Consider the following 13,447-nt stretch of genomic DNA (forward strand, 5'->3'; position numbering starts at 1 on the left):
CTAAGGTGTTGTATCCAGTTGCAGGGAGTGTCCTGACTAGATTGACATTTTGTGATGGATATTCACAAATAAACTACAAACATATAGTAAGAGAAAACAAATAAAATAGACTATAGATGACTTATTGGCGAAAATAGTGGTGCAAAGATAATAAGAAACAAATGCAGCAGAAATGTGCTTCTGCGTGGTGTTTCAACACTCAGGTCTGTCTGAACACTACGGTCTCCCACAGAGTTTGATATTACAGGCTGGACAACTACTCTCAAATATCCATGGATACCATCAACACTGAACTGGGTGCATGCCTTCAATGCACTGTTGTGGAAAAATCCATATGGTCTATTCTTTCCATCAGGTTTGATCAGTGTGACTCAAAACTTCAGCGGAATAAAGCTTCATTAGACAGTCTTTCAGTAACAGTAATTTTCCCATACAGCGTACAAGAAACTACAGTCTAAAATTAGTCCAGACCATTGGACTAGCGAATATTTGCTCCCAGGCCTACAACACGATCCCATGTGATATGGAAAATCAAGAGAAAACTTTTCAGCCAGGTGAGCATGTGAATTCATCATCTTTTGCACACTTTGTTTAGAATTTAGAGTGTTGTTTGTCAGAAACCTACTAAGTTTTGTAGTTGTTTGTACAGTTATAAAGTTACTTTAAGTTTTTACTTAAAGTTTTTTTAAAAACTTTAAGTAAAAGTTTATAATATATATTATACTTTATATTCTTTTCTACAACTCATCAAATATCAATGAGCTAAAGAAAATCTGAGGACAAAAGGCAAAAAAGACAAAAAGTGTAATATTTTAAACTCGCATGCAAGAAAACACAGAAAAAAATTATGCATTTATTCTTATATTCTGATGTTAAGACATCTAACTAAAACATGAAAATAATACTATGATGTGTATTGCAGACCCATAAAAGATGATTATAATTGTGTGCATATTCAAGTTACTTTTCACATTATCAGATGCTGATTCTGCAGTGATGGATTCAGAGATTGGAACACTGATCAAATATATTGATTGTGTAAGAAACATTTCTTCTGGTAATTTTTGAAAGCTTTTTAAATTAATATTTTTGTACTTTTTCTCATCACTTATAAGTCTCTTTATTATGTTTAAATATTGCAGTACAACAAGAAAATGGGTTAGCTTCCCCCCACTGCCCCACTTCTAGTAATATTTAAAAATGCATGCCTTTTCTCATATCCAGTTCACCCTTACGTTCTCTCCACACCAATGTCTGTGCTGTCCAGCAGATGGAGCAGGAGTATTTCCAAACACTGGAGTCCTCACCAGATCTCTGTCATGGGTTTCCAGGAGTCCTAAGATACAAAAGAGAGTCCCAGGAGAGGATGTACAGTCAACAGGTTGCCTATTCATTTGATTTATGTCATTTTAAAAGTGTAACATCTTAGAAAATTACTTATATTGAATAAATAATTTGTGTTTTCCCAGCCCCAGCCTCAACGGGACTCTCCAATATGCTGTCAGTTCTGTGGTTTGAAAGCTTGGCCTCCTCTGGATCCAGGATTTGCGGAGACTCGAGAGGTTTGACTATTGACTAAACACTTATTGAGTTTTGGGGAAAGTTACTTTTAATTGTAATGCGTTTAAATATTATGTTGCTCCCTAAAAAAAGTAACAAATTGGGGCAGTTACTTTTTATGGAAAGTAAAGTGTTACCTTTCTTTTGCATTACTTTTTCTCACCTGTGCTGGGCTTGCTTGTTTTGTTTTTTTAAAGTAAAGTCAAGCCAAGTCACCTTTATTTATTTCTTGCATTTTACAATACAGATTGTTTCAGAGCAGCTTTACAGTGATAACAGGAAAACAGTGCAACAAAGTTTGTTTTGGCTATACAGCAGATCTAGAAGAAAATAGTGTCATTGTCAAGCATAAGTAAGTTCAGTGTTGATTAATTTACTGTAAAAATCATTTGTTATTTGCCGCTCTGGAGAAGACAGTGATGTCATCGTCCATCTCAGTTCAGTTCTCATATAATGGTGTCAATGCAGGCAGATCAATAATATTGTTGAATGTTAAGTGTCCCCAACTAAGAAAGCCAAAAGCCAAAGTTTACAAAGGCGACAGTGGAAAGGAACCAAAACTCTTTGGGAGAAACCAGGCTCAGTCGGGGGGCAGTTCTCCAATGAACGAACAGTGTATGATTATGATTCAGGCAGCATTACAGGTCAGAAGTCAGATTAGATAGGAAAATTCAGAATATTTATCCAGTTCCACCTGGTTGAAGATCGGCATGGAGACGGGTTTGTTGAGGATCAGTGCCGATGGTTGTCGTGTCGATGAGGAGAAAGTCTAGTTGACACAATCTCTGCTGACACTTCAGGGATGCGTTGTGGTCGTGCCTAGGTGCAGGTCCACCATCTTATCCGAATACGGCCCGGATCCATTTGACTACATAAAGTGTTGTGGTCGTCAAGGTGCAGGTCTTCCATCTGCAGTTGATTTTGATAAGAGCTCGCTCAAGTACTGCGGAGCTAAACCATTTAGTGCTTTGTAAGTAATCAGCAATATTTTAAAATGTATACGATTTAATAGGGAGCCAGTGCACTGTTAACACAACCGGGCTAATATGGTCATACTTCCTGGTTCTGGTAAGAACTCGAGCTGCTGCGTTTTGGACCAGCTGGAGTTTGTTTATTAAGCGTGCAGGGCAACCACCCAGTAGAGCATTACAATAATCTAGCCTTGAGGTCATGAACACATGAACTAATTGTTCCGCATTTGTCATTGAGATTATATGTCATAGTTTAGATATACAGTATTTTTAAGATGGAAGAAAGCGGATTTACAGATGCTAGAAACGTGGCTTTCAAATGAAAGATTGGTATCAAAGAGCACACCCAGGTTCTTAACCGACGACAAAGACTTGACAGAGCAGCCATCAAGTGTTAGACAGTATTCTAGGTTATTACAAACAGAGGTTTTTGGTCCAATAATTAAAACTGTGTTTTTTTCAGAATTAAGTAGTCATACAATTTTTTATATCAAGTATGCATTCCGTTAATTTTGTGAAATGGTAAGTTTTGTCGGGGCGCAAAGAAATATATATTAGTGCAGCAGATAATGGCATATTTCAAGAGAATCGTTCAAATTGGTATAGAAGCATGAAATTTGGCACAGATACTCTCTAAGGGTCACTGTTTGGGAAAAAGGCGCTGGCCATCCAAAAATTCAACATGGCGGCCATTTTTTCAAGATGGCCGCTATTTCTGTCAAATGCTCATTATGTCAATCGTTCAAACAGTGATGTAGGCATAACATTTTGTGAAAATACTCTCTTCAGAATGTTTTTTTTTGGAAAACGGTGCTTGTCCCTCAAAAATTCAAGATGGCAACCATTTTTCAAGATGGCCACCATTTTTCAAGATGGCCGCCATTTTTCTTGAATGCTCAATTTATTTATTTTTTTAAATGGTGATGCTATCATGAAATTTGGTACAAATATTCTTAAAGGAACATTATCATGGAAAAGGATGTGTGCCACTCAAAAATTCAAGATGGCGACCATTTTCAAGATGGCCACCATTTTTCAAGATGGCCGCCCATTTTTCTTGAATCCTTAATTTTTTTTTTTTTTTTTCAAATGGTGATGCTATCATGAAATTTGGTACAAATATTCTTAAAGGAACATTATCATGGAAAAAGGTGTGTGCCACTCAAAAATTCAAGATGGCGACCATTTTCAAGATGGCCACCATTTCTGTCAGAGCTCAATTTAATGTGTTAAGGAAGGTTTTGTTTAATAGAGTGAACGTCATTACACAACCAGGGCACACTGGTGACTTCACTGCTGTGGAACTCAGCATGGGATTCAGTGTCAGCTAATCTAGTTTTACTTTCACTGTAGTTCTTGACTAGTAGTAATAGTATAGCTAAGTTTAGTGTCCCTAAACCGCACCTGAATTGACAGGTTGTGCCAGCGTGGGAGAGCCGAGCCAAGGGTAAGCGGGGCAATACATGACTTGTTCATGTATGCTTACTTGGTAGGTGTACAGATCACACGGGACTTAAATGGCACTGGATGAATGATCGGGCTAGGTGTAGGTGACCCGTACCCAGTTGTATCCCATACCTGAATGTGTACTATGTCTATGATTGAGGTGGTAAAAGGATAACCCCTCGGCCTTAATCAGACAACAAACCTCCAAAATGGCAAATGAAAATCCCATGTCAGCCAAGAGGCAAACTGATTGGATGAAATGTTGTCTTTGTCAGACAGACACAAAGGAAGCCCTCCAATCACCACCTACCCATCATGTTTCTTAACATGATGGCTATAAAATTATTGCCACCAACATTCCACTCTTTCACAAGATGAACAAAATGCCAATGACCCTGGACCTGGAACGACTGGATGAAGGTGGTGGTATAGAAGCTACTTTGAGAAGGAACCAAGCGAAGTATCACTACAATTGTCGACTTCGGTTCAACAACACAAAGTTACTTCGTGCCCAGGAGCAACAATCCGCTGCTCAATGTAGTGAGACAGATGAAGGCCAAACAAAGCATCGCAGAACCATGATGCAGAAAAGTCTAGATGATCAGGTTTGCTTTTTTTGTGATAACATATCTCCTGAATCTGACCTACGTCAGGTAATGACACTGCAACTGAATGACAGACTACATGAATGTGCACAAACACTGAATGATGCTAAATTATTGTCTCAACTAAGTGGTGCTGATGCCATTGCACAGGAGCTGAAATACCATCATTTGTGTCTCATTCATCTTTACAACAGAGAGAAACTCCACCTCAGAAGGCTTGAGAAGGAGTCACAGAGTGAAACGATTCAACCAGCCATCTTTCTTATGGCTCTTTCTGAACTGGTCACCTATATTGTTGAAACCAGTCTTAATTCTGATGGTCCTTCCGCCTTCCCTCTCGCAGACACAGTGGGGAGAACAAGTATTTGATACACTGCTGATTTTGCAGGTTTTCCCACTTACAAAGCATGTAGAAGTCTGTAATTTTTATCATAGGTACTCTTCAACTGTGAGTGACGGAATCTAAAACAAAAATCCAGAAAATCACATTGTATGATTTTTAAGTAAATAATTTGCATTTTATTGCAAGACATAAGTATTTGATACATCAGAAAAGCAGAACTTAATATTTGGTACAGAAACCTTTGTTTGCAATTACAGAGATCATACGTTTCCTGTAGTTCTTGACCAGGTTTGCACACACTGCAGCGGGGGTTCTGGCCCACTCCTCCATACAGACCTTCTCCAGATCCTGCAGGTGTCGGGGCTGTCGCTGGGCAATACGGACTTTCAGCTCCTCCAAAGATCTTCTATTGGGTTCAAGTCTGGAGACTGGCTAGGCCACTCCAGGACCTTGAGATGCTTCTTACGGAGCCACTCCTTAGTTGCCCTGGCTGTGTGTTTCGGGTCGTTGTCCTGCTGGAAGACCCAGCCACGACCCATCTTCAATGCTCTTACTAAGGGAAGGAGGTTGTTGGCCAAGATCTCGCAATACATGGCCCCATCCATCCTCCCCTCAATACGGTGCAGTCGGCCTGTCCCCTTTGCAGAAAAGCATCCCCAAAGAATGATGTTTCCACCTCCATGCTTCTCGGTTGGGATGGTGTTCTTGGGGTTGTACTCATCCTTCTTCTTCCTCCAAAAACGGCGAGTGGAGTTTAGACCAAAAAGCTGTATTTTTGTCTCATCAGACCACATGACCTTCTCCCATTCCTCCTCTGGATCATCCAGATGGTCATTGGCAAACTTCAGACGGGCCTGGACATGCTTCGGCTTGAGCAGGGGGACCTTGCGTGCACTGCAGGATTTTAATCCATGACGGCGTAGTGTGTTACTACTAATGGTTTTCTTTGAGACTGTCGTCCCTGCTCTCTTCAGGTCATTGACCAGGTTCTGCCGTGTAGTTCTGGGCTGATCCCTCACCTTCCTCATGATCATTGATGCCCCACAAGGTGAGATTTTGCATGGTGCCCCAGATGGAGGGAGATTGACCGTCATCTTGAACTTCTTCCATTTTCTAATAATTGCGCCAACAGTTGTTGCCTTCTCACCAAGCTGCTTGCCTATTGTCCTGTAGCCCATCCCAGCCTTGAGCAGGTCTACATTTTTATCCCTGATGTCCTTACAAAGCTCTCTAGTCTTGGCCATTGTGGAGAGGTTAGAGTCTGTTTGATTGAGTGTGTGTACAGGTATACAGGTAACGAGTTCAAACAGGTGCCGTTAATACAGGTAATGAGTGGAGAACCGGAGGGCTTCTTAAAGGAAAACTAACAGGTCTGTGAGAGTCGTAATTCTTACTGGTTGGTAGGTGATCAAATACTTATGTCATGCAATAAAATGCAAATTAATTATTTAAAAATCATACAATGTGATTTTCTGGATTTCCGTCTCTCACAGTTGAAGTGTACCTATGATAAAAATTACAGACCTCTACATGCTTTGTAAGTAGGAATACCTTCAAAATCAGCAGTGTATCCAATACTTGTTCTCCCCACTGTATGTGCAACCTGTACCAGTAGCGTATCCTTTTTTCTAACAGTGGCCCTTCCTCTCTGTGGACTATACCTTGCCGTGGTGGAGAGGCTTGTGTATGAACTCCATTGAACCTGAGAGCTATGCCGGCGGGGATTTTATATCCCTGGCAAGTTTAACTAAGCTGGACAGGTCAAAGAAGAGGAGGCAGACAAAGCAGACATTATAACTATTTGACAAAAATGGTGGCCATCTTGAAAATGGTGGCCATCCTGAATTTTTGAGTGGCACATACCTTTTTCCAAAAGAGTGTTCCTTGAAGAGTATTTCTGCCTAATTGTATGCTTGCATCACCATTTTAACAATTTAAATAATTAAGGCGAGACACTACGGGTGAATAGGGTAAAAATAAAAAAAAACTAGCAGATATCACCATGAAACTTTCCCAGTTGATTACCTACATTAAGATGAGAAAAAAATGTATTAAAAGTTTTCTGTAATTTAATGTTTAAATTAGCAAATTAGGCACTATCTAATTAACTGTGCGCTAATTTGTATGTATATATATATATATATATATATATATATATATATATATATATATATATATATATATATATATATATATATATATATATATATATATATATTTAAAAAAACGAAATCTGAGTATTGGATAAAGCCAGATTAAAAATATTTTTTTCATTGTGTTCACATATTAGATGGGGAAAAAATACAGAGTCATTTATGGATATCTACTTTTGTTATCCAGTAAATCATAATATACTGTCAATAGCCTTAAAAAATGATTTTCGCCATGTTTTTTGGAATAAAATGTTATATAAATCAGGCTAGGAATAATATATTTACAGATCCCTCTGTAAATGTCTTCATAATATAACTAGGTACAAGACTGGAAAGATTGGTGTATATCGGTGCTACTGAAGTGGAGATTTCAGACTTGGAGTATGAGAGAAAGGTCATTTTGAGAAAACGGGCTTTAAAGATTTATCATCAGCCAATGAGATAGCGCATTCATCCCTTTTACTTTCACGATTGGTTGCTGATAAAAAGGAAATGACCATATTTGGATCCGACAGCATTGTACAGTGAAGACAGAGCTTTCCAGCGGTGCCTGTGAAGACAGAGAGCAGACATAGATCGCGGATTGGCGGGAGGATTTACAACGACAACTTTTGTTGAATTTACGCGAAATCTACAGACGCAAACAGACAAAGTGTAGTAAAATAAAGATCTAAATGTGTTTTTTGGACTTTTTTTCACCACAGTCTGAAAGAAGACATGTTATTGAAGACAAATATCCAAAAATCTCAAAATTGATTGTAAAAAAAAAAAACAATGTTTTTGCCTGCCATGTCTCACCTTAATATTCGACAGGAACAGTGGCCATCTTTAAAAATGGCGGCCATCTTGAATTTTTGAGGGACAAGCATCTTTTTCTATTAACATGTCCTTTAGAGAGTATATTTGTATCAAATTTTATGCTTGGATCACTGTTTGAATAATTGATATAATAAGCATTGAATAGCAATGGCGGCCATTTTGAAAAATGGCCGCCATATTGAATTTTTGAGTGGCCAATGCCTTTTTCCAAAATAGTGGCCCTTAGAGAGTATCTGTGCCAAATTTCATGCTTCTATACCAAAGTGAACGATTTTTTTACTAATCTGCTGCACTAATATATATATATATATATATATATATATATATATAGAGAGAGAGAGAGAGAGAGAGAGAGAGAGAGAGAGCTATATATCAGCATAACAGTGAATACTAATGCCATGCTTCCTAATGCAGGCGTAACATGTACAGGGGAAAAAGTTATTGTTGGCAAATGTAAAGGACCTTAACCACCAAAAGTGAAATTAATAATAGTCAAGGATAGTCAAGGGCCTGTCCAAATATCCACACTGGTCTTTGTGGTCTGTGGTGCTTCTAATTAAGTTATAAAAAGCAGTTGCAAATGTTATGTTAAAAAATACACCAATAAAATGTGCAACACTTTCCCCCAGTTTCACAGACAAGGCTTAACCCCGTCCCTCTCTAAAATGCATGTTTGAGCTATTTTTACTGTAAACAACTTGCACTGACATATCTTAAAATATGTCAGTGCCATTCTTTTGTTTTAAGATGCACACCAGTAATGTTCGTTTCAAAGGCATTTTTATAAAAGCTACTTAATTGTCCTAATTAAACTAAGGCTGGCTTAATCTAAGCACTGTCTGTGAAAACAGGCCTTTATGTTTTACTACCAAATTATATCTCGTGATTTCAGGGCATGTGAGGTCCCGAACATGATGCATGATGGGATCTTGGGTTTATTTAGTGTGTGTTCAGAGCACTGCACTTTGGCATTTTGGCTTAAGGGACAGTCTTGTGAACTTACTTCCTGTTGCATGCATGTGTAAGTGGGCAAAACCACAAGTGTGGGTATTTGGACAGACCCAAAGTGTCCATCGTATGCACACTTCAGAATCTAATTTTCTGAGTTTGCATTTCACTGTTTTTATTCATTTTGAGGAATACTGAATCTGTTTTTGTGGAAGTGAGATGAGTCAAATGGCTGCTCACATTTAGTCTCGGTATACTTTATACTGATTTCTCTCAACATGGGGACAGGAGAGGTGTCAGTCAATAAATGGGAAAACTTGCGTTACTTTAAAAAAAAAAAAGATATTTTGTAGTAAATTTAAAAATAATGTATTTCTTTACTAGTTACTTGAAAAAAGTAATCTGATTACATAACTTGCGTTACTTGTTATGTGTTAAACCCCAACACTGCCCTTATTGCTTCAACACTAAATCCTGAATCTATGAATGTCTAATTGGACTTCAGGACTTCTGCTGTGAGAACTACAGAGAGTTGTTTGAGATTGTGGTCCATGAAAAGCTTCTGTCTATGAGACGTTCTGAGGCACAGTCAATCGGATCTGGTCGACTAGATGACCCTTTCATCAATGAGGACGAAGAGCTACAAGAAAAAGCACGAGAAAGAGGAAAACACAGGTTTGATTTGTACAGTACTACATACTACTGCTTAAAGGTTTGGGGTCAGTATGAATATTTATTTATTCATTTTTATTTCAGCAAGGATGTATTAAATTGAACAAAAGTGAAAGTAGAAATCTAAAAATATTTCTATTTTAAAATTTCTGTTTTCTTCCTATTCATCAAAGAGACTTGAAAAAAGCCTTACAGTTTTCACCAAAATATTAAGCAGCACAACTGTTTTCAACTGATTATAATACGAAATGTTTCTTGAGCAGCAAATCAACATATTAGAATTGAGAACTGAGGGATCATTTGACACTTAAGACAAGAGAAATTATGCTGAAAATTCAGCTGTTACATCGCAGGAATATATTGCATTTTAAGATATATATATATATATATATATATATCTTAAAATGCAATATATTCCTGCGATGTAACAGCTGAATTTTCAGCATAATTTGTTACTTATGGTGGTGTTACTTATGTTCACCAAGGCTGCATTTATTTATCAAAGTACAGTAAAACAGCAATATTGTGAAATTATATTATCATATATATATATATATATATATATATATATATATGATAATATAATTTCACAATATTGCTGTTCTGAGGCACAGTCAATCGGACCTGGTCGACTAGATGACCCTTTCATCAATGAGGACGAAGAGCTACAAGAAAAAGCACGAGAAAGAGGAAAACACAGGTCAAAGTACAGTAAAAGTACAGTAAAACAGCAATATTGTGAAATTATATTATCATATATATATATATATATATATATATATATATATATATATATATATATATATATATGATAATATAATTTCACAATATTGCTGTTTTACTGTACTTTGATAAATAAATGCAGCCTTGGTGAACATAAGTAACTTCTTTCAAAATGATTTAAAAAAAAAAAAATGACTGACCCCAAATGTTAAAATGGCAGTGTACATGGCATATGCACTTTGCTGTGTTGTTACTTGATCATGTTGTTATGAAAACTGAAATGTGTGATTTTGTTTATACTTATCATTCATTTGGCTTAGTTTCAGACAAAGATATTACAGAGCTGCTCATTCCAGTTTATTGGTACCAAAGAACAGTGAGTATCCACATATGTGAGTGAGAGCATGTGTTTGACAATTTACCCATGGATGGATAAGTAGCCTAACAACAATGAATATTCACACCCAGAAATGAAAATTCTGGCATTATTTACTCCCATGACTAGAATTTACCTTTCCGTGGACAGTCACCATTTCACAAAAGTGGTCCATAGGACAATATTCCAAGTCTACTACAATAAATTTGTATGGGGAATATATATATATATATACACTCACCTAAAGGATTATTAGGAACACCTGTTCAATTTCTCATTAATGCAATTATCTAATCAACCAATCACATAGCAGTTGCTTCAATGCATTTAGGGGTGTGGTCCTGGTCAAGACAATCTCCTGAACTCCAAACTGAATGTCAGAATGAGAAAGAAAGGTCATTTAAGCAATTTTGAGCGTGGCATGGTTGTTGGTGCCAGACAGGCCGGTCTGAGTATTTCACAATCTGCTCAGTTACTGGGATTTTCACACACAACCATTTCTAGGGTTTACAAAGAATGGTGTGAAAAGGGAAAAACATCCAGTATGCGGCAGTCCTGTGGGCGAAAATGCCTTGTTGATGCTAGAGGTCAGAGGAGAATGGGCCGACTGATTCAAGCTGATAGAAGAGCAACTTTGACTGAAATAACCACTCGTTACAACCGAGGTATGCAGCAAAGCATTTGTGAAGCCACAACACGCACAACCTTGAGGCGGATAGGCTACAACAGCAGAAGACCCCACCGGGTACCACTCATCTCCACTACAAATAGGAAAAAGAGGCTACAATTTGAACAGTTCGCCAAAATTGGACAGTTGAAGACTGGAAAAATGTTGCCTGGTCTGATGAGTCTCAATTTCTGTTGAGAAATTCAGATGGTAGAGTCAGAATTTGGCTTAAACAGAATGAGAACATGGATCCATCATGCCTTGTTACCACTGTGCAGGCTGGTGGTGGTGGTGTAATGGTGTAGGGATGTTTTCTTGGCACACTTTAGGGCCCTTAGTGCCAATTGGGCATCGTTTAAATGCCACGGCCTACCTGAGCATTGTTTCTGATCATGTCCATCCCTTTATGACCACCATATACCCATCCTCTGATGGCTACTTCCAGCAGGATAATGCACCATGTCACAAAGCTCGAATCATTTCAAATTGGTTTCTTGAACATGACAATGAGTTCACTGTACTAAAATGGCCCCCACAGTCACCAGATCTCAACCCAATAGAGCATCTTTGGGATGTGGTGGAACGGGAGCTTCATGCCCTGGATGTGCATCCCACAAATCTCCATCAACTGCAAGATGCTATCCTATCAATATGGGCCAACATTTCTAAAGAATGCTTTCAGTACCTTGTTGAATCAATGCCACATAGAATTAAGGCAGTTCTGAAGGCGAAAGGGGGGCAAACACAGTATTAGTATGGTGTTCCTAATAATCCTTTAGGTGAGTGTATATATATATATATATATATATATATATATATATATGTATGTATGTTTAAATCAAAATTATTCAACCCCCATTGCAAATCAGATTTATTGGCAACATTTACAGACTTTCAGCTGTTTGCAATGAACAAATCAAACAAAAGTTATTGAAATAGCTCAACACAACAAATGTTTCAAATGTTTTCCCCAAATTCAACTGAAAATGCAACTTGACTTCTCCAGTCTCAAAATTATTCAACCCCCTGTAACTTTTATAGTTTTAAAGTAAGTGTTTGTGTGTGTGTGACATATTACTAAGATATCATTCAGTGACAGCATGTTGAGGGGGTAAATTAATCATTTCTCTCCTCAGATGTGCCTCATGGTAATTCAGTAATCAGTTTCCGTCTCTCTAACTGTGCACCCGAAGAGGACCTTAAAGAGAACATGCATGAGGACGAGATCTTCGAACAAAGGACAAGTGATGAGTCTTCTGCACTGGGGTCAGTTGAGTTTGGCTTAACTCATCACCAGGTAACTGACCATAATAATTTACTCTGTTAGAAAGTTTTATTATCATGGTATGGAAGAAGCTTTGTTTCCTCCACGGAATAGAAAATAAAAAAGGTAAGTGCAACTTTTTTTTCTCAGAATTGCGAGTTTATATCTAACATTTCTGACTTTATAACACGCAATTGTGGAATTATCTTTTTAATTTTTTTTATTCCGTGGTGGATCAAGCTTCCATTATGAGGTCTTTAAACTAAACATCTGGTCTCTTTTTTTCAGAACAATTCAAGTTTCTTGGAGAAGTACTATTCTAATGGAGATAAATTTCTTACTGTGTTTCCAGATGGTTCTGCACAAGTTTTGTATCCTTTTAGCTATAATCTAGAATACTATGTGGGTACTTTTAAGTAGCAATATGTCACCAGTGTCAAAGACAAATTTTCGCTCTGTGACAAACAGAATGGACAATAAAGTTGACAGCTCGACAACTGAAAATTATGTTTTTGTTTATGATGTGAGCGTGCCGTTCCCACGCCAAGCCTCGTTCATCAAAGACGGACACTCTCACTGCGAGAACGCAAGTCTCGCCTCGCTGCATTCCTGGTGCGCGGCTCAGCAGCGACCCAGGCTCAGCGGAGCCGGAAGTCAAGCCACGCCTCTGCCCGGCCAAACGCTACCCATTTCCTCTCAATGCTGTAACAGGTGCTGTTCTCCCGCCTCAGCGTGAGATGCATCCTGTAATACTTCAACCATTTGCCTCTCAACTCAGGGCATGGCAGGCCATCCCCCGAGTGTTGAGCTTTATAATGGGGTCAATCAAACAAGGTTACTCGCTTCAATTCGCTCGCAGACCCCCGTGCTTCAAGGCCATGGTCTGCAGTTCGGCACGAA

The 13,447-nt window shown here is 38.2% G+C and overlaps 1 protein-coding gene across 1 annotated transcript; it reads left to right on the plus strand.

Annotated features, from left to right (window-relative positions):
- Positions 1 to 442: 442 nt before the first annotated feature.
- Positions 443 to 13,047, plus strand: LOC308696051 (glutamate-rich protein 6). The gene is made up of 8 exons (XM_081374402.1): positions 443 to 554; positions 980 to 1,038; positions 1,271 to 1,381; positions 1,470 to 1,562; positions 9,351 to 9,520; positions 10,561 to 10,616; positions 12,420 to 12,580; positions 12,836 to 13,047. Exons 1-8 carry the CDS (start codon positions 524 to 526, stop codon positions 12,965 to 12,967), a joined length of 813 nt encoding a protein of 270 aa, XP_081230528.1. The 5' UTR covers positions 443 to 523; the 3' UTR covers positions 12,968 to 13,047.
- Positions 13,048 to 13,447: the final 400 nt, after the last annotated feature.

This window comes from Scardinius erythrophthalmus (assembly GCF_964197995.2).
Source record: "Scardinius erythrophthalmus genome assembly, chromosome: 9".
In the NCBI taxonomy this organism is placed as follows: Eukaryota; Metazoa; Chordata; class Actinopteri; order Cypriniformes; family Leuciscidae; genus Scardinius; species Scardinius erythrophthalmus.